A 22648-nucleotide genomic window follows, 5' to 3' on the forward strand; every position below is an offset into this window, starting at 1 on the left:
TCTTCTAATTTACAGGTCTCTAGGAACCCATCACCTATCCATCCAACGATCGGAGTTGCAACATCACTTCCATGGCACAAAATTATGGACCCTATTTGAAGGACTTCCCAGATGGTCGTGTAAGACCTGCTTATATAAATATATCAACAACATATAGATTAGATTTCCAGACGCAATAGCTACGGACTAGATAAAGAAATATCATCTATTATGAAGACAAAAATGCAATGTCATCAAGACTACCTTGGGAGTTCAATACTTGGGCCTTGTATTGTACAATAGGCAAATCTAGACATGGGTCTTTATTACCAATTAAATGCATGCATTCAGAGATATGAAGAAAGTAACCAATTGACTGCATAAAAAACCAATTCCATTACTTTTCTCTAATCATTCACTCAAAGTGGATCATAGTTGTCAAGGCTTCGCCTAGGAGACGACTAGGCGCAGTCGCCTTACTGCAAAGCACAATACTTATTTATGTCAAATGATATTTAAGTAAATGTTTTATATTTGTTATTTCTTTTACTTAAGATATTATTTATAAATAAGCAAATACCCCTCCCTTATTTGAATCCAATAAAATAATTTAAAAATTATATTCTAAAAAGATAAAAAGTCAACCCCCCAAGCCAAAAACAAATTTTGATTTTTTTTAAGGGCAATTTCAACTTTCAAATGTTGGGGTTTTTTTCAATTCTAAAAATTTCATAAATCTTATCATTGTAAAACATTGCTAAAAACCAAAAGTCTAGTAAAGTAATCTTTTGTTTTGATATATATATATATATCACTCCCATCCCCTGAACTATGGCGAAATATCAAGTTCCTCCTACACTTTTTCAAAAATATCACTCTCCTCCACCTAAACACAAAGATTCTATCTACTGTCCCCAGCCGTTTGAAATGACTGTTAAGTCATCAAAAAAAAATTCTCTAATACCCAAACTACACCCTACAGGTTGAATACCTAATATATCCTTCATGAGCAAACCCTTTCCCTCTGAACCTTGTTCAGCACACTCCCCTGCATCTTCTTCTTCACCTCAAGGTTGAAACCCTAGGCTCCAATGCGTTGAAGATCTCTTACATGTCTTCCAAGTTCTAAAAGATGTGTTTACAGGAATCAAGAAGAAATCTTTTCTCAATTTCCAAATTAACCCCATTTTACACAATCAATATCTTCCTTTTCTATCAAATTACACGTTTCAGAAATGTTTCCACAGATGCATTAACCATGCTCACTTCAAGTTCTTAACCATCATTAATGATCCAGCCTTTCCAGAAATTCAACCATTACTGCTCCACAACCTCCTCTGCTTCTGTATAAAATTATAGATTTAGAGATGGAGGAACAAGGTGGGATACAATAGAGTGGAAATGGCAATCAAACAACTACATAAGTTTGTGGGATACAATAGAGTGGAAATGGAAATCAAACAACTACATAAGTTTGTATCTCCTTCTTCACATCCTTTTTCTTCCATTTGCTGCAGGGCAAACCCTCGTTTCTGATTTAAAGCTGTTAATCATGGTGTCTGGCTCGTCACTGAAGGATGGATTAAACTATCTATGTTTGATGAAATTCCCAACAAAGATTTCATGGTATTTAAACTCACATACTTTACAAAAAAACAAATATATATATATACATATAACACTCGCATACTTTACAAAAAACAAATATATATAGAAGTTTCTTGATTGGGTTGTATGAAATATTTAATTTCTTTCATTGTAGGATGCAACCCAACTCCAGGTCAGGTCTCATCTAATGAGACGACCTTCCAGTTCAGGGTATGTAACAAACATTTCTAGCATACAAAGTAGCGGTTTCAAACATCTATGTTAGATCAAATGATTGAGACTCTGAGGAAAGTTGACTTTAATTGAATTCGTATCAGAGAACCAAACGGATTCTTCTTACAGGTGAAATGTAGAAAATCATGATAAAGCCTCCTCAAATAATGCTGCTACATCTAATAATTTCATTCTGAAATGGGTTTTGTGTTTTAGTTTGTAAAACTAAAACAAAAACAACAAACAGGTGAAGACGGAGGAGTCAGTCACAGCTGACTCCTAAGGGGACGACGATCGAATGGAGACTCTCCAGTCTCCACTGGAGGAATGGTTCACAGAACTTTCCCACCAACAAAGCCGAAAGTTTACTGAACTTTCTCACCGACAAATCCGAAAATGACTTGGCGCATTACGACACGTTAACTGTGTTGCTTCATGCCCTTGTCAAATCATTTTCCCCATTTCCTTCAAAGTTAAGACATCAAATGTTAAGAATCAGACTGCAAGTTTTGAGATTTCACCTCTGAAACATGGTAAGGAGACTCTCAAACTCAGCAGAGATAGAAGGACAACATTAGTTCCAATTGTAGTCTTTGGCAGTAGAACATTAGTTACACTTGTATCAATGACAATCCCTGGTTGGTTGAAGTCTGGAAGAGCAGATCTTCAACGTAATGGAATCTATGGTTTCAACCTTGAAGTTAAGAAGAAGATGCAGAGAGTGAGCTGAACACGGTCGAGAGGGAAAGATTTGTTCAAGAAGGATAGATAGGGTATTCAACCTATATGGGGGTAGTTTAGGTATTATGAAAAAAATCTGACTGACTTAACAGCCATTTCAAGCGGCTGGGGACGGTAGATAGAATCTTTGTGTTTAGGGGGAGGGGAGTGACATTTTTTAAAAAGTGTAGGAGGAACTTGATATTTCGCCATAGTTCAGGGGAGGGGAGTGATATTTCCTCTATATATATATATATATATATATATAAATATATAATTATTTTCTTGTAGGCGATTTTAAAAGCATTTGCACACTTTAAAATAAGTTCGACCGGAACATTAAAACTCAGACTAAGTAATCTTGGACTTGTTGGAAAGCTGGTTTTTTTCTCTACCTAATACAAAATGTCTCATGTAAAAATAAAATCATTTGATCAATCAAACTTATTATAGAACAAAAACATTTCTCTAAATGTTGATTTTTTATGACTTACTACCGATTTTTTATGATTTGATGTGGCTTAATGTTGATTTTTTATGATACAATGTATAAGTTGCATATTAAATAATGTTAGAAATGAGGGAAAATAAAAAATAACATTTGATCGCCTTAAGGCGTGGGACTTGTTGCCTAAGTGCAGCCCTCCTCTGCTTTGGTTCACTTAGGCGCCGTGACACCTATGAAAGTTACATGCCTCCACCAACTGGGCACTAGAATAGAATTTCAAGAACTATGTCATGTTGAAAAGCATACCCCCTCCCCCCCCCAAAAAAGGCCAATCCCAGAGAAGAGAATACCTTTGTCTTTTAGAGCAGACAACACATCTCTCAATAAAATTACCCATCTTGCTCCCAGATGGTGATGAAGATACAGCATCAGCTGTAGCGCTGCAGATCTCTTTACTTGCTTCTGTTGCAGAAGTATCAGAATACAAATCAATTGCATTTCTCTTTCTTTTAAGAGTCCCAATTTTGTCAGCTCCTCCTGTGTCAGTTTCAGCAGCAACTGATCTTCTTTCAGAAGTAGATTCCATTAACTCTGGTCCTTTAAAGTCTTCCCTCACTGAGCATTCCACCCTCATCCCACTAGAATCATCCTCTGCTTCTTTCTGTACTGCTCCATCTGGAGATGATTGTGCAGAATTATCACCAGACTCGAGTAGAGGCAATTTATCTCGACTTTCACTGTCATGATTTTCTGCATGGCGATTTTTCTGCTCGCAGCTCAACTGAGATGATTCTTTAACTGATTTATCATCCATTCTCTCACTGCATTCATCTCCATCCTTCTCAACGTCCTCGGAACCACTAGCTCCAATATCGTACCTCTCCTCCTGAGGCTGTTTATCTTTTCTTTTCACCCTCCGGCCAAGATCTATCCAGTAGAACAGAAAAGAAAATTAATTATGTATTGAACCAATAGATAGAGTTGCCCTCTAAGCAACACTAAATGTTGAGCTGGGCATATCAGACAAGGTTTGGCAGCTACACAACTTTCAGATATACACTCAGGCAGCCACCATTTATCAAGTCTACGTGGAAATGAATATGCACATCTATCTTAGCACGGTTAAAAAGGCTTGGAAATTTGTCCTTTTTTTCTTTAAAGTTGATACTTAATATAAAAGCTTAGAGATTATATTTTAGTTTTGCAACATGAAGGCATATCTAATTTTTCAGAGACCATTTTATAATAATAATATGAAAACGGGTTACATGATGAAGTGTTGTTTTCAAAGAAGAGAAAAGTAATTTACAATACCTGCCCCCTTAGAAATCCTTGCTTGAGGTCTGAGCAATGCCCTGTAACTACGTGCATCCAATCTCTTCTTTTTAAGAATCACACGAGAAGGTTTAGGTTGCTGCTTCTCATTACTGCTCCCCTCTCTGACATCCATCGTCTGTTGCTTCTCGTTTTTCTCTCTCTTTTTCTTTTTATTTTTCGTATCCGGAGGACTCGGGACTTTTTCAGACTTCTTTGACCCTGAAGAATTCAAAGAGCGGTGTTTCTCGCTTCTCTCGGACTTTCTTAAGGGACTTGGCATCTTTTGCTTCTCAATTCGCTCAATTTTTTTCTTAATTGGAGTGACTGCTGGTGTCCGTTTCTCAAGTCTTTCTGATTTCCGCGTACTTGAAGTACTTGATAAACTCTGTTTCTTTGAAGCTGTTTCTCTTGTGGACCTTCTTAAACCCAAACTATCTGTTGTTGCAGAACCAGTAGTTGAAACTTTGCCACCAGCACGCCTTCTCTTAGAGCTATTGCCATCATTCTCCTTAACTTTTCGATCATTTGCCATTTTTTTACCTGTGAAATCGCCAGAAACTGTAAGACTCAGTCATTTTCGAAATGAAAGAGATTGGAGTTACATTTCAGAGATACAAACCAAAGAAACGAAGATAGGGAAACCAACATGAAAGGAATCAAGAGAAGTTTGTTTCATCTTAAAATAACACATGAACTAAAAATAGGCCATCGATAGAATCAAGTATTGCAAAATACAACAATACTGGTTTTGATAATTCTGGGGAGTTGAAAAATCAGCAAATGGTTCCCTGATTTGTAACCAAAAACAATTCAGGGTATGGTTGCACTCTTCCAGTTAGACATCTAATCTGTCTACTAGGTTAAATGGCAGAAGTTCACATAGAAAAGCCTGATTGAAATTTTTTTTGGAGAGTGCTTAAAGATTTTTTGATGATTGAGACGGCTGACTGAAAAAAAAAATAAAATAAAATAAAATACAGTAGAAAAAGAAATTGATTGACACAGTAAAAAAGGAGGTCAGGAGACCCAAATAGACTGAGTGGGGTTGGCAGTATCTCTTGCACTTCTAATGATCTTCAAGGAAATTTAGAAGAATAAGGTGTTACGACCACTTACTCACCAAATAAGAAACTAAACCAGCAGTTGAGCAAAATATAATGCCATCAGCAACATCACTTAGCTTCAAAGAGAGAACCAAAGGCCCTAGCTCTATGGCTACAGACTAAGAGGCACAAAAAAAAAAAAGCCTTCTCCAATATTTATTCAATCTAAAAATAAGAAAGCGGGGGATAACCGAATCACATCAATGATCCAACAAACTCTTATTTTTTGTAAAATTTCAATTACAACTGGCATTATGGGAGGGTAGAGAGATAAACTATCTGTACGACTCTACCAAGAGAGTTGCTAACCCCTCCCCAAAAAACTCATCAAAGACGAACTTTCGAAACATTAAAAAGAAATTGCTGCTAAATTAGAAGTGAAACTCTAGAAACAAACTAAAAAGTCATATCTAGACTCAAATAACTAACTTGCAGCACACAACAACAATAAAAACATGATTTGCGCCACATTGTAGTATATGAACTTAAACACATTACAATTCTCCAATATAATGGTATGATAGTGACTTCATAGGATTCTCCTCTCCACCAAGTCTAATAAAGAGTTTCCCCTGATATGAAAAAGAGATGGAAATATCATAATCAAGTGATCTCTCATCACAGCTATTGGTTCAATAAATGGATAGAGACAGTGGGAACCCCTGAGCAAATAACTCCAGCCAAGAAGCTATTGAAGTTGTTCAGCACAAGATTAGATGCAAAATTTGAGCAAAAGGAATTGGCACAATGATGCTTTAGATGGAAGCAAATGGTTTTGTTTCATTAAGGCTCCATTTGCTCAAGGAAATATTTTTTACAATAATTTTTTAAAGAAAAGAAGATTGTATTGGTTTAAAGAGCCAGAAATTATTTTACTGAAATACAATACAAAATTTTCGAACATGACTCCTTAAATTTCTGGATATTGCTTTCCAGAAAAAGTGGCGGCCTCTTGGTCCATGTTACAATTGGCACCCATGGTCCACGGAGGACACCAACCGCATCATATAGCTGGATTCTTATCCTCACTCAACCATACCAAAATATGCTTTGTCATCAGCTATAATTAAAACTAAGGCAGAAATGGAAAAGAAATACAAAATAAAATTTATAATCGATTTTCCAAAAAGCTTTTCCATTGAAATACAATTTCTAAAGGCATTTGATCAAGTTAAATACAATTCTAAATTTGGTAAAGCTACTAAGGTGAGAACCGTGGGAGGTCAAGGTAGTAAATTCCAAGGTTTAAGATCTCAATCTCGCCCCTAATCTCACTAAACCAAAAACGAGAGATCTGGTGCGAGATCTTGTATTTGTTCCCGGTTGACTCGGTGGTTGGTCTCAGTGGCCATATGGTCTTTGTAGCACTTGAAACTTGCCATTTAGCCTATTTTAGGCCTTCTAAACACAGTGGAAACATCTGTTTTTTTTTTTTAAATCAAACCCAAAATGGTACTTTGGCTACGTACCTTATGTAAGTAGTCTTTGGGCCCTTCACCCCAGGATATGCCACAATAAAAACAAACAACTATTGACCATGCTTCTATGAAAAAATCGTTTTGAGAAGTTACTTTTATCTAAAACTGCTCTTGAGAAGAAAAAGATCTCCAAAGGTTGATGATAAAGTGATAATCTCCAATCTCCAAGAGTTGAAGTTGTTAATCTACACTGTAAACAAGAAATTTGGCAAGAAAATCCACCAAAAGTTCATTTTTTTCTTCACAGCAGAGCAAGATAGGCAAGATTTGTTGAGTTATGTTGAGTTATGTCAAGTTGAGGGTCGAAATTATGTATATACCCATGTGATTTGATCTCGAGACGAGTTGAGACCGAGATATTGCACTTTTTACGTCTCGCCTCTCATCTCGTCTCGCCATTTTCAAATAGCGAGATAATAGCAAAATCTCACCGAGTTCTTACACCATGGTAAATTCCCAATTACAATTAGGTTACATCAAGGATCAACTTTAAGCCGTTATTTGTTTGCAAATTTGTTCTTATCATGGATGTTTGGACCAGGAATATTCAAGATGAGGTTATATGGTGCATGTTTTTTGCTAATAATATTGTTTTGGTGGATGAGACAATAGTAGGGATTGACACTAAGTTGGAGTTATAGAGATCAACCTTTGAATCAAGAGGTTTTAAGATAAGCAGAACATAAATCATCCGAAAAAAAGATAAGCAGAACAAATACTGAGTATATAATGTGTAACTTTAGTCAAAGAAGGATGGATAACAAAATGGTGAAAATTTAGGAGAGAAAGAGATCATGCAAAGTGACTTTTAGATATTTTGGGGTCAACCATAAATAAAGTAGGTGATATAGAGGATGATGTTTCACAAAGAGTTAAAGTATGATGGATGAAGTGGAGAGGTGAGTCCGGAGTGTTGTGTGACCGATGTATCCCATTAAAGTTTAAAGGAAAATTCTATAAGATAGTCGTTCAACCGGCTATGATGTACGGGTCCGAGTGTTGAGCAGTTAAGACTTAAGAAGCATCGTATAGATAAGCTATGTGTAGCAAACATGAGGATGTTGAGATGGATGTGCAACAAAACTAGGAAGGGTAAGGTAAGGAATGAATAAATTAGAACTGACCTGGGAGTTGCCCCAATCCATGATAAGCTCCGAGAAAGTCATCCGAGGTGGTATGGTCACGTTATCAGTAAGGAAAAGCGATCTGATTCAGATTGAAGGAGCTAAAAGTCCTAGGGTAGGTCTAAAATGACAATAGGAGAAGTAGTGAGGAAAAACATGCGTAGTTTAGGTCTTGTCCAAAGTATGCCCTCGAATAGAGCCGATTGGAGGGCAAGGATCCATGTAGCCGACCCCATATGGCTAAGTTTTTACTGATTTGTTGGTGTTGTGTTTCTTTACCTTTACTTGTCCTATTTTGTCTTTGCATGGATCCATGTAGCTGACCCCATAAGTTGGGATAAGGCTAAGTTTGTCATTGTTGTACTGAGGCTAAGTTTGTCATTGTTGTACTAAGGTAGGAATATATAACGAGAAACCCGATGCACGAGGCTCCCATTACTATAGGGTCTGTATTACCCCTACTTCACAGGAGAGGTTGTTTCCAAGTTTTGAACATGTGACCAACATGTTGCAATAGTGCAACTTAACCATGGTGACATAGGCTCGCCCACTTAAGGTAGGAATATATGAAGATTATAATTTATTTCTTAAGCTCACAAAAGGTTATTTTAGTGTTAATGGAACATTTGATCCAAGATTACACCAACAGTTCCCATTCTAAGCATGAAAATATATGTGGGTAAGTTCTAGACATGGTTTTAAGTATCGGTGCGTATCGTTCCGTATCGGTAGGCATCGGCACGATACATACCGATACGCTACATGGAATTTTAGGCCCTCTTTTGCGTATCGACATATCGGTCATATCGTATCATGCCGTACAGATATGTACGATACTTTGCGATACGAACTTTTGAAAATATGAAAATTCCCATGAGTATCAATACGTATTGGTACCGTATCGGTACATATCGACTGTATCGTATAGTATCGAGCCGTATCGTATAATATCGATACCGTATCGGCACGTATCGACTGAAAATATGAAAATTCCCGTGAATGTGCCTTTTGTTGTTTGAAACAAACACTTCAAATTCTCACCAACAGTTTTCTATATTTCTCTTCTCTCTTCCCCTTTGATTCACACACCTTTTTGGAGACTCAAATGGTAGATTGAAAGAAACATTGTGGAAGTGAATGGTTCAAAGAAGGAGAAAAACATAGTCCAAGAAGAACCTTGAACTTGAAAGTTGAAAATTTTGAATAGTAAGTTCTTGAATCTTTACTTACTTTTTTCAACTTTAACCTTAGATTTTCAAGTTTTTTTACAAATCTAAGGTTCATCATACTTAGAATCACATTTTGTGCATCATTATTACATGAAATCATTGGATTTATAAGGATTTACAAACTTTTTTCAAGAGAAAATGAGGGTTTCAATTTTTTTTCAAATTTCTTAGATCTACTCATGCTCAATGATTAAAAATGTTTAGATTTTTTATATGTTATGTAAAAACAAGTGTTCTACAACTTCCATGGAAAATTTTGATTTTTCTCAAAAAAATATATTTGTCTATCAATACGATACCCTCATCATTTTGAATATTTTCAACTCAATATATTTGTCTATCAATACGATACCCTCTACTTAAAGTATTTATGCATTCTACATGTTATATATAGCTTTTTTTAACTTTTTTTTATGCAAAAGTATATAAAAATGTGTTCCCTATCCATTTATGCGCATATCTTTAGCGTATCTCCGATACGATACGATACCCTACGATACGTATCTTAATTTTGACCGACCGATACCAATACTGATACCAATACCGATACTTTAATCCTTGGTTCTAGATATCTAGAATAACTAACCTTGTCCAATAAAGACTTATAAAGTTAGAATAGTGAAATAGTTTTGGCCAAAATTCATCCAAATGGAGGTAATGTGGATTGTTTTCCAATGTTTGGTTTAGATATCATTTGGGTCAGGTGCTATTTGCCTTCTCTCATTATTATGGCCACGCAATCATTATAAAAACAGATATATGTGCTGATTAGTGATAAAGGTTATAGTAAAAGCTTCAACTTGAAAGGTATAATAGTTAGGTGAAGTTGAGAAGTAATTGTGGACTCTAGACATGGAACTGATGGACCTGAATAGTGAAGAAATTGTGAACTACACTACATACATGGAACTGATGAACCTGAAGGTTGAAGACCTGAGGCGTCATTAGAGGAGGAAATGATAATAATTGCAAACTATAGGATTAGAATTAATCATATGTATATGGGAATTAAGCAACAGATGCTCTGGCCAATTATGATTGCGCAGGAAGAGAGACTGTTCAATTCACAATATAAACCAAAATGCAAGCAAACCATATAAAGGACAAGGGAAAAAGAACTTGCAGGACAGCTTGATGAAATTTGAAACCCTAGACCACTTCAATTGTCTGCGCGCTGCAGAGCTGGAGGAGACATTAACATAATTAGAGGGGTTGTGAGCATGTGAATCACTTGTTCAGATCTGTCAGCAATTAACACAAACAAGGTGCAATGGCGACTCGTTTCCTCACCCTCTCTCTCTCTCTCTCTAACATTATTTTGCTTCTCTTTTTTTTTAAATCTCAGACATTCTCACCCATCTAACCAAACAACAGTGGAATGCCACAATCATTATCCCTCACTTCCCCTCCCCTTCCCTTTCTTTGTCATCTCACCCCACTACACATGAGACCCACTTTCCCAACTATCTCCCCCCATACTCCCTTGCAAACAAACAGGGCTTAAATCAATGACATTTTGCTTTAGGTTCGCCTAGGACACCTTTACTAACCTTTTTTTAATACAAGTAGTCATCTTATTCCACATCATATTAGTGTCTACATCAAAGTCCCACCTTCCTTGTCTATCCATAGTTGTCACGGCACCTAAGCGAACCAAGGCAGTCAAGGGGGGAAATTTTAAGGTGACACTAGCAAGGTGTGGCTTAGGCAACCGAGGTACCAATCCATGCAAAGCCACTTGGACGCCTAGGCGACACCTTGACAACTATGTGTTTATCCAATTTATCAGTAAATGATTTCAAATATTCTCCTTTTAAACTCCACCACCTTATCCTAGGGAAAATATCTCACCTTTCTTACGATTCAGCATCTTAAGACACATATTTATGACCACTAATTAACGTTGTGTGGTAAGGCTCTCCCCTAATATGACCTAACAATCCTTACATAACAAACTATCTGTCCTTCCAGTTAAAAATAAACTATGATGCCCACTTTGAAGATAACTAAATGATCCTCTCTAATTTCAAAGTAAGTGTTTACTATGGATAAATCATAAGCCAAAGCAAAATCTAAACTTGAAGTTCCCTCCTCATTCCTCCCTCCAAAACCATATCCTCCATGTACTCTTTCATGGCCACTACGATCACTTCCAACATGTCCATTCAAATCTCCCCATATAGTAATCTTTTCTCCTTGACTAAAACCTTGCACTAACCATCCGTGTGTTCACAAAATTGTATCTTACTATTTTCAATAAGCAAACATGTCCATAAGCAACCAAATATAGTTCCGCTTTCTTTTCCCTCCATGAAATTTACTTGAAAGATAAACAAATGATTAAGGTTCTTCAATCTAACAGAATGAAGATTTCATCGTATTCCTCTAGAACAAAGACTACACCAATCATGTCAGAGCACTCATCCAATATGCTTGCTACAACAGAGAGCTTACACAATATGCTTGTTAAAAGATGTGCACCGACCGCCTCCTCCTTTGCCTCATGATACTATGATAGCATATTACTAAAAAGTAGAAGCAAACTTCAAGGAATCCTGGCTACTTGACTGGAGTTTGGGTGCCTGAACTTCCAGGCTAGAAAAAGCATTTGGTCTGCCTTGGAAATCCCCGTATACAAAGAACATCTATAGGCAAAAACTTAACCACATAACCAGAACCTACTATTGTGTGGAGATCCACTTTAATATAGCAGCATAATAGCATTCACGGAGCACACAAACCATCGACATGTCGATAAGGGATAGAAAGCCAGAACTCAGATATGCATATAGAATACCACCCCACCTCACAACGCCACAATTAGGGCTCTACATCTGACAGGTGAAGCCAACGACCCTAAATACCCAGTACCATAAAAAGACTTCGTCATCAACGCGTCCAACACTTGCTCTCTGAAATCTGCATTCTCATCTAATATAGGAGAATCGAATTAAATTCAGCGTACACATAATATGATCAAGATTGTTAACATTTCCATTCTTCTCAAGGGTTGAATGCACAGTAAGGTATATCAATATAGTAAAACGTTTAATTAAAAATGAAACCCTAGGCCATCTGCTCCAGAATAAGAATTTTTGTGTACATTTTACTAAAAAAAAAATCATCGAAATTTTACAAAAACATGCAAGGGAAGGTAGAAGATAATGAACAAATCTACTCAATAACAAACAAGAAGACAAGAGATTCCAGGACTTACAGTATTCAGCTTTGAACTCGCCTCGTTGAGCAGAGAAAACTCATCGAAGGAACACTGACGAAAGACATAAGTAATGGAAAGGGTGCAGAGACTCCGGAACTTGGAAAAGGGCCAAGACAAAAATCAGAAATAGATTTTCTCTGCTGTGTAAATTTCCGTTGTAAGGATGAGTAGAAAAGGGATAGTGAATTGACAAAAATGTCCTCGAATAAAGGCCAAAAGGTAGCAGCGCTTAAGCCTTCCCAACACTCCATTTTATTTGAGCCGTTAATCTTGTCTGACATAATCTGAACCGTTTATTAATTTCAACCGATTACTTGTTCTTTCCGTATCCTTTACAATTCCTAAATCTGTAGCGTTCCCAATTTAGTTGCCGTGAAGCAGAAAGAGATGATCACCGACTCTGTTCCTTGAAAAAAAGAAGAAAAAAAAAATGTAGAATTCTGAAACTCATATCTCACCTGAATTCCATAGAAACGCCACTGGAGAACACAAACAGAAGCTGAAGCGCAATTGAGAGAGATACAGAGCCGAATCAAAATAGAAGAAAAATCGGAGAAATAAATGAATCCTTTTTAAAATTGATCTATAAATCAAATTAGTCCAACTCAGTTTCCCTTTTAGTCAATCTTTCTATTGTTCAAAATCAGCTCTGAAGATCTGAGTTGTTATTCGTCGACCATACAATTCCAACTCAATTCACACTTTTCCCTCTTCTATTGACTCATAAAGCGTCTCCTTCCACTGTCTCATTCTCTTGTCTCGTCTCTCCTGAAGCGGAAATAAAGTTGCGTCGATAGAGACCATGTTAGTTACAGTACGCCGAGGGAACAAAGCTTGTAAGCTGGACACGATCGTCGGCTACTGGATCGTATTAGTGTCATGGTGTCGCCCTTTTGAGTATACCTCAACAGGAAACCGGGTGTGGCGGCATAAGCCATTAAGGGAGGTATGAGAGTGTTGCTGCCAAAAAACCCCGCTAGTCCAACCTACACAAACACAGACGACGGAGACCCGGAACTTAGTCCGGGGTTAGTCCTCTGACGCTCAAGTCAGGGTTGGCCGCACAGTTCAATAAATGAGTAATGGTGAGGGTATCAGAGCTTACCTTCCCCTTTATTCCGTGCCTTCTTATATAGCTCTCCGGCCTTAGGGTTTTTCCCCCTTCTTCCCTCTTCGAGTCCTACTCGAATACGTCCACCCTTCTGGGGGGAATATTCCCCTCATGCAGACGACGTGATCCCGCGTGATTCTGCGGGCGTGCCTCGGTGATTGAGCGTGCTCGAGTGTGAGTGGTTTCTTGGAGCCTTCGTCTGGCGGAGGACACGTGTCTCAGAAGCGACACGTGTCCTTGGCCCCACCGAGAGGTTATTTTGGCTATATCAGGAGCCCCCTTACTTCCACTAGGAGCTTCTTCCTGTGGGAGTAACCATCTTCTTAGGTTGACTTGTTCCTTCGGCCTTGGCATTACCAGTGACCAAGGCTTGGGGTCGATCGAGAGAAAGACCTTTGGCCGCTTCGAATCGGCTTTACTGAGCCCCCTGTCGAAAGTGGGACCTTCGGTCAGCCCCGTTCGGCTTCACCGAGCTCCCAACCGAGGGAGGGACCCTCGGATAGGTCCGTTCGGCTTTGGCCGAGCTCCCAACCGAAGGAGGGACCCTCGGTCAGGTCCGTTCGGCTTTGGCCGAGCTCCCAACCGAAGGAGGGACCCTCGGTCAGGTCCGTTCGGCTTTGGCCGAGCTCCCGACCGAAGGTGGGACCCTCGGTCAGGTCCGTTCGGCTTTGGCCGAGCTCCCAACCGAAGGAGGGACCCTCGGTCAGGTCCGTTCGGCTTTGGCCGAGCTCCCAACCGAAGGTGGGACCCTCTGCTAGGTCCGTTCGGGCGCAAACCTCGAGGCTTCGTACCCTGACGTGGCGGTGCCATTAATGCTCGGGAAGTTGTACCGCCATTCCCCCATCTATATAATGTGGGGGGCCATTTGTGGGGCAACCTTTCTTTTTTCCCTTCGGAGAGCACACCTTCGGCCTCGGATCCCCTTCTAGCCTTCGTCCTCTTCTTCCTTAGCTTAGCAACAAGTAAGTGATGTCTTCCTCGTCGGGCTACAGCCCATCGTCCCGCGAGAGGTCAAGACCAAGACGTAGGTATAGGAGTCCCGGGGAAGTCCGAGGGATGTCCTCGGATTCCACCGACTCTCCCTCCTCCCGCGACTCATCGTCCGCGGCCTCACCGTCGGGGTCCAAGGGTGGCTCCAACGGTGAGGAGTTCAGGGAGAGGGTGCTCAACGCCCGAGCCCAGACCCAGACCCAGGAGCCCCTGGAAGTTGAGGCCCTCAGGATCGTCTCCACGATGGACGAACCAGAACTGGAGGAGCTGAGGGCCTCCTTCGGTGTTTCGGATGCTTTTGAGCTCCGTCTGCCCAGACCTTCTGACCGAGCCAGCTATCGGAACCCCGAGGAGCTGTGCCTGTACAAGGAGGCCTTCAAGGCAGGCCTTCGGTTGCCCCTCCACCCCTTCTTTACCAAAGTGTTTCGGCACTATGGGGTAAGCCCGACCCAGCTAACGCCGAACGGGTGGCGACAAGCGTTAAGCTTCGTCATCTTCTTCGTTCGGCACAAGAGGCCCCTCTCCCTTCAACTCTTTATCAGCTGTTTTCTCCTTCAGGCCTGCAAGGGACTTACGGGCTGGTACTATTTTTGCCCCCGAAAGGACCTTCGGCTCCTGAAGGGTTACCCGACTTCCATCCACGAATGGAAGGAAAAGTACTTTTTTGTGAAGTCGACCGAGGGGGTGCCCTTCGGCACGGTCTGGGGCATCCCGGACCTTAGGGATGTGAACTCCGCCCCTGCCCTATTCGGGGCAGACGCGGAGTCATTGGCAATGGCGAGGCGGCAGGAAGGCTGCTCTCCAGTCGAGGCCGACTGCCTCAAGTCCGACGCCATCCTCTTCAAGTTCGGGCTTAGCCCGGGTGACTTAGGCTAGCCTCCGTCTGCTTCCTTCGAGTGTCGGTCCTTCGTACTAATATTTCTTGCTTCTTCTTGCAGTGCAAGTTACCAGAGCCGAGGCTAAGGCCGCCGCCGCTGCAAGGCAGGCAAAGATAAAGGAAGCCAAGGCACGTGACGCCCCCCAACAGCCGAAGTCCAAGAGGAAGGAAAAGACGGGACCGTCTTCCGAGACCCCGAAGAAGAGGCCCAGGGTGGAGGGGCCGACTGCCGAGGTTGTCCAAGCACTCGCTGCTCCTAGGGACGGACCTGCTCAAGACCCTTCGTCCGCCGCTGCCTCCCGAGGCCCGAAGGTCTCGTCGACGAGGGCTGAGGTGGGGTTCGTCCCAAAATGGTCGGTGAAAGAAGACGACACTCTGGCCGTCGTACGGGTTGCCAGAGAGTTGGTGATGAAGGGGAGTCTTCCCCGGGATGCCACCGAAGCCCAGAAGCAAGGGACGGCGGCACTGATCACCTCCGCGTGCATCTACATGGCGGGGGTAAGCTTCGGTCCTCCTTCCCCTTCGGTCCTCCTGCCTCTTTTTTACTTGTATTATACATATATTTTTTTCATTCTGACCTTCGGTGTTTTGTGCAGGCTCAGAACCAGATGGGTCAGCTGGCGGCTCGAGCCGAGGCCATGTCTCGGGAGCTTGAAGCCAGCGAGAGGGAGAAGGTCTCCCTAGACAACGAGCGCACCACCCTCCTCGAGAAGGTGGAGCACCTGGAGAGGGACCTAGCCCTCGAGCGCCGAGAGTGTGATCGGAAGCTCTCGGAGTTGAAGTCACAAGTGAGGGCCCGCATTCAGGAGGCCGAGGCCCGAGGAGTCGAGAAGTACCGTTCCTCCGAGGCCTTCAGGGAGGAGATCAAGAACGCCATCGCCCCGGGGTACACGATGGGCGCTACCGAGGTCCGAGATTGGGTCCTCGGGCGCTACCCCGGGGTTTCCTTTGCAGACAGCGGCCTCATCTTCGAGGACGACGATGTGGAGGTGGTCCCTTCGGGCACCGAGGTTGCAGACGCCGACGGTGGAGGCTGCAGCGAGGAAGGCGAGGTCCAGCTGCATAGGGAAGTCCCTCCGACCCCTGGTCGTGGAGGTTCGGACCAGGAGGCACTCCCCGCCGAAGACGAGGCCGCGAACCCGACGGACGCTCCTTGAGGTCGCCTCGGCTCTCGGCGCAGACTACCCCCTTCCTGTCATGTAACTAGCCTTCGGGCCTTAAATGTAATCTTTGCCTTCGGGCTTCGTATGTAATCCTTGCCTTCGGGCTTTATCAATGCAATCGTTCTTTTTCCAACTTCTGTCTATTTAATGATCTTTGATTAGTAAGTAGTTGCAGTGGGCCGAAACCCTAGTTGACCTTCTTAGGCGCATGGCCCCGAGACTTGGCCGAGGGTCGACCTCTTAGTAAGTCAGACGAAGGTCGACCCTGTTATCACTAGCAATATTTTACAAGTGTTTTCCCTCTCGGCTTGAGCCGAAGGGTTTGCTAGACGCATGGATTGGCCGAAGGTGGATCATTCGATAGTCCACCAAGCAATCAAGTGTTTTTCCTTCGGCTCCAGCCGAAGGGTTCACCGAAGGTCGACCCTTCAATAGCCAGGATCACCGAGTGATGTACTTTGCTTTTGACTCAGGCCGAAAGGTTAACCGAAAGTCGACCGTCCGATAGTCAGAATCACCAAGTGTATCCTCGGTTCCAGCCGAAGGGTCCACCGAAGGTCGACCCTTCAATAGCCAATCACCAAGCAATCCAAGTGTTTTGCCTTCGGCTCCATCCGAAGGGTTCACCGAAGGTCGACCCTTCAATAGCCATGATCACCGAGTGATGTACTTTGCTTTCGACTCAAGCCCGATAGTCAGAATCACCAAGTGTATCCTTGGTTCCAGCCGAAGGGTCTGTAGGATGCTTGCCCTTCGGTCAGGTCTGTTCGGCTATGGCCGAACTCCGAGCCGAAGGGGTGATTCGGCCGGGTCAACCTTGCATTGTTTGAGCTTCCACCAAGGTGTGGATCTTCAGTCATCCGTTCCTCAGGGTTAGAGGTAGGGGAATTCTCAGTTGCCGTAAACCAACTCTCGTATTATCATAAAATCTCGCGGATTTCAAGATGAATTACAACTTAAAAAGGTTCAAAAGGACAATAATTGCAAAGAACGACAGACGAGGAAAAATTTACAAATGACGAGTGCGTGCCCGCCACTTTACTACTGGTGGAATTTTCTTAGATTATCGGAGTTCCACGATCGGGGTACCCTTACTCCCCCCGTAGTCTCTAGGTGATAGGACCCTGGTCGTATTACCCTCGAGACTCTGTAGGGACCTTCCCAGCTTGGGTCTAGCTTCCCTTGATGCCTTGGGTCCGACACTTCCGCCCTTCTGAGGACAAGGTCGCCCTGCCTAAATTCGTTCTTCCGGACTTTGGTGTTGTAGTGCCTAGCGACCCTCCGCTGGTAGGCGGCGATCCTTTCCTGTGAAGCTTCTTTGGTTTCTGCCAAGAGGTCCAAATTTGCCCGGAGTCCTCCGTCGTTTTCGTCTTCGTTGTAGTACCGAATCCGATGGGTAATAGCCCTTATCTCCACTGGGAGTACAGCTTCAGTGCCGTATGTTAACATGAAGGGTGTTTCTCCTGTAGCTAACCTCTCAGTGGTGCGGTAAGCCCAGAGAATGTGGTGCAACTCGTCTGCCCATAGTCCTTTGGCATCATCTAGCCTCTTTTTTATCCCTTGGAGTAACGTACGGTTGGTTACTTCTGTTTGCCCATTGGTCGAGGGATACCCGACGGAGGTTTTCCTGTGGTTGATGCCGAGGGCTTCACAGAGCGCGTTGAAGGTTGGATTGGCAAACTGAGTTCCATTGTCCTTAACCACGACCTGGGGGATTCCGAATCTGTATACCACCGCCCTTTGGAAGAAGTCCCTTATGCTCTTTTCTGTTATCGTTGCTAGGGCTTCGGCTTCCGCCCATTTCGTGAAGTAGTCGACTGCCACCACGACAAACTTCCTTTGCCTCGTGGCCAAGGGGAACGGGCCTAAGATGTCCATCCCCCACATGGCGAACAGTACTGGGCTAGATAGGGACGATAGCTCGGTAGAATGTAGCCTAGGCACGGGGGCGAACATCTCGCACTTGACGCATTTCCTGACCAGCGATTCTGCGTCCTTTCTCATTGTCGGCCAGTACAGGCCCTGCCTTAGTACTTTGTGCGCCAGGGCCCGGGCCCCAAGGTGTTGGCCACATATCCCCTCATGCACCTCCCGGAGTGTATACTCGCCGTCGGAAGAATCCAGGCACTTGAGGTATGGTGAGGTAAACCCTATCTTGTATAGAGTGTCGTCTTTCAGGAAGAAGCGCGCTGACCTTATTCTTATTTTTCTTGCTTCGTCCCTGTTCTCTGGGAGCTTCCCCTCCTTGAGGTATTCTATTATAGCGTCCATCCAGCTTCGGCCGTTTTCACCTACGGGTAACACCTCGTGGGGTTTCTCGATGCTTGGCTGTGGTAGTACTTCGAAATACACCGCTCGTCCAAGTTCCGCGAAGTCGGAAGTGGCCAGCTGTGATAGTGCGTCTGCGCTAGCATTCTCTTCTCGTGACACCTGCTTTACCTCAAATTCCTTGAAAGCCGCTGACCTTTCTCGCACCGTGTTCAAGTATTCGGCCATCCTCTGCTCTTTGGCCTCGTATTCGCCATTCACTTGCCGCACCACGAGTTGGGGTCGCTATTCACTACTAGCTCCTTCACCATCAAAGCCCGGGCCAGATTAATTCCGGCTATTATCGCTTCGTACTCCGCTTCGTTGTTGGAGGCGTCGAAGTCGAACCGTAGGGCGCATTCTACTTTGAAGCCTTCGGGGCTTACCAACACAATTCCAGCGCCACTTCCATCGCTATTGGAAGCCCCATCCACATACAGCGTCAGAGCCTCCTCTGCTCGTTCCTCGGCAGATTCCTGCGGGTCATCGGGGATCGTCGTCTCCGTTATGAAGTCTGCGAGGGCCTGTGCTTTAATTGCGGTTCTCGGCTTGTACTGGATGTCGAACTCTCCCAGCTCTATGGCCCAATTTACCAGACGACCGGACATATCTGGTCGCTGCAGTATTTTCTTCAGAGGCTGGTCGGTGAGTACGCATACTGTATGTGACTGAAAATATGGCCTCAGCTTTCTTGCCGCCGTCACGAGGGCGTACGCCACTTTCTCCGCCTTTCGGTATCTTGTATCGGCATCTAGAAGGGTTCGGCTGACGTAGTATATTGGCCGTTGTTGCTTTCCTTCCTCTTTCGTCAGTACGGCGCTTACAGCAACTGCCGATACAGCAAGGTACAGCTGTAAGACATCTCCGGTGTTCGGCTTTGTCAGCAGTGGGGGTGCGGCCAAGTACTCCTTCAATTGCTCGAAAGATCTTTCGCACTCCTCCGTCCACTCGAACCTTTTAGCCCCTTTCAGCGCCTTGAAGAAAGGAAGGCATCTATCAGCAGACCGGGACATAAATCTTCCTAGGGCAGCTACCCGACCCGTCAGCTCCTGGACTTGCTTTACGTTCTGGGGTGACCTCATGTCCCGAATGGCTTGTATTTTGACTGGGTTGGCTTCGATTCCTCTTTCTGAAACGATGAAGCCAAGGAACTTCCCCGAGGCTACTCCGAAGGCACATTTTGCTGGGTTCAGCTTCATGCCGTACCGTCGTAGCACTTGGAACGCCTCTTCCAAGTCTTGGATGTGTCTTTCCGCCTTCAGGCTTTTCACGAGCATGTCATCCACGTACACTTCCATGGTCTTGCCGATCAGTCCTTTGAAAACTTTATTCACCAACCTTTGATAGGTGGCCCCCGCGTTCTTTAGTCCGAAAGGCATGACCTCATAGCAGTACAACCCTCCTTCAGTTATGAAGGATGTTTTCGGGACATCAGCCTCGGCCATTTTGATTTGGTTGTACCCCGAGTATGCATCCATGAAACTCAGCGCCTCGTATCCCGCTGTGGCGTCGATGAGCAGGTCTATCTTTGGCAGGGGGTATGCGTCCTTGGGGCAGGCCTTATTCAGGTCGGTGAAGTCGATGCAGATCCTCCACTTCCCGTTTGCCTTCGGGACCATCACCACGTTAGATATCCACTCCGGGTACTGGATCTCTCGGATGAACCGGGCCTTCAGTAACTTTTCTACTTCCTCGTCTATCTTCTTCTGTCTTTCTGGGGCGAACGTCCTTTTCCTCTGCTGCACCGGCTTCTTCATGGGGCTAACATTCAGGTGATGTTCTATTACCTCTCGGTCGATCCCGGGCATGTTCGATGCCGACCAGGCGAATACGTCAGCGTTGCTCCGTAAGAATGAGATGAGTCTTTCTTGCTGCGACCTTGGCATGGTAGCCCCAATCTGGAATTGCCGGGTGTGATCTCCTTCTTCAGCTTCAACTTGCACCAAATCTTCGGCCGGCTCTCCTCGTTGATAACTGGCATCATCACGTAGATCCTCTATCGGGAGCGTCTCACCCGCCTTTTCCTTTCCCCAGAGAGTAGTGGCGTAACATCTTCGGGACGTCTCCTGATCGCCCCGACACTCCCCGACGCCATTCTTGGTAGGGAACTTCATTTTAAGATGGGGGTGGAGACGATGGCCTTTAACAGATTCAACCCGACTCTTCCTAGTATGGCATTATACGCTGATGTAATGCTCACCACCAGGAAGTTGATCATCACCGTCACCTGGCGATCTCCGGTGCCAGCCCGGACCGGCAGCTCAATCGACCCTTCCACCTTCACCGGGACGCCAGAGAATCCCTGCAAGGGGTGTTCGACCTTCTTTAATTTTCCTTCGTCGAGGCCCATCTTCCGGAAAGCTTCGAGGAACAGGATATCAGCTGAGCTGCCGTTATCCACTAAGATCCTCTTCACTTTGCAATCTCCTATGGTCATGGCGATGACCAAGGCATCATCATGCGGGGTCTGTACCCCTTCCAGATCATCGTCTGAGAAGGAGATGATCGTCCCCGTCTTCGCCTTCTTGTTCGACCATTCTGCCACATGTACGCTCCTCGCGTAGGCCTTCGCCTTCCTGGCAAAGACCGAACTCTCTCCTGCGGCTGGGCCTCCACAGATGGTCGCTATAACTCTCGTTGGGCTCTTGTTCTCCTCTCGGGGCCGGCGTTCATCTTCCTCTGGTGTCCAGTTCCTCCGCTGTTCTTGATTTCCTCTGCGGGCGAGCCCCCTTCTCTCATAACGACCTCCGCCATCTCTCCGGCGATTTTCCATCCAGACATTGCCTTCTGGAGCCCGCTCTTTTTCCCGATCTACAAATCTGCCTAAGTATCCCCTTCTGATCATTCCTTCTATCTCCCCCTTGAGATGCCAACAGTCCTCGGTGTCATGGCCGTGGTCTCTGTGGAAGTGGCAGTATCTATCCACATTACGTCTTTCGGGATGTCGCCCCATCTTTCCTGGCCACTTCATGGCCCTGGCATCTGGAGAATCTTTTATCTGCATTAACACCTCTGTTCTCCTTCGGTTAAGGGGTGCATACCTCTCAAACTTCCTTGGTGGACTGGGGGCCCGACTGCGCTCGGACTTTCGTCTTTTTCCTTCTTCGACGGGTTTATCGTCAACCCTTAAGGGCCTCTTCCTCGCCGCCTTCCTTTCGACTTCTTCATCTGCCTGGAGGGTTTCTTCCATCTGGATGTACTTATCGCATCGCGCCCTCAGCTCGGTCAGATCTCTAGGCGTATGCTTCGCCAGGGACCTCTTCAATTCCTTGTCCTTGACGCCACCTAGCAGGGCCGTGAACTCCTCCTTCGGGTCTAGGCCCCTGATTGTGATCTTTTCTTGTTGGAATCGCTTCATGTAATTCCGCAGCGATCCCCCTTCTTGCTGTTTGACGTTGGTTAGGTTCAACGTAGTCTTCTGGAGGGGCTGGCTACTAGAGAACCCCTTCACGAAGAAGTAGCTCAGGTCGCTGAAGCTGTGGATCGACTTCGTCGGTAGTCGGTTATACCACAGCCTCGCCGCCCCCCTGAACGTCAATGGGAGGGCCCGACACAATATTTTCCGAGACGCGATGGAATTGCATGGCGACCTTAAAGCCTTCCAAGTGATCGACGGGGTCCCCCGACCCGTCATAGGTGTCGTACTTAGGTAGGCGAAAACCGACCGGGAGCGGGTCCCTCATGACCTCGTCAGCTAAGGCCGTATCATTGGTGAGGTCGGGCTCGCGGTTCCCTGTCTGGTTTTCTGCCACCTTTCTGAT

The 22648-nt window shown here is 44.3% G+C and overlaps 1 protein-coding gene across 6 annotated transcripts in view; it reads right to left on the minus strand.

Moving 5' to 3' along the window:
- LOC122062025 (helicase protein MOM1-like) overlaps positions 1–12588 on the minus strand; it is a 43455-nt gene extending 30867 nt beyond the window's left edge. For 3 of the 6 annotated variants that reach the window (XM_042625656.1, XM_042625655.1, XM_042625651.1), the window contains exons 1-3: positions 12437–12588; positions 4283–4825; positions 3319–3895 (exon numbers count right to left, since the gene is read on the minus strand). In XM_042625656.1, the coding sequence (XP_042481590.1) occupies positions 3319–3895; positions 4283–4817 (1112 nt within the window). In that variant the 5' untranslated portion in view covers positions 4818–4825; positions 12437–12588. Of the gene's footprint in view, positions 1–3318; positions 3896–4282; positions 4844–12024; positions 12151–12433 lie in introns of all 6 variants that reach the window. The other 3 variants (XM_042625652.1, XM_042625654.1, XM_042625653.1) reach the window with 3 other exon arrangements.
- Between the last annotated feature and the right edge of the window lie 10060 nt (positions 12589–22648).

Source organism: Macadamia integrifolia, chromosome 14, assembly GCF_013358625.1.
Source record: "Macadamia integrifolia cultivar HAES 741 chromosome 14, SCU_Mint_v3, whole genome shotgun sequence".
In the NCBI taxonomy this organism is placed as follows: Eukaryota; Viridiplantae; Streptophyta; class Magnoliopsida; order Proteales; family Proteaceae; genus Macadamia; species Macadamia integrifolia.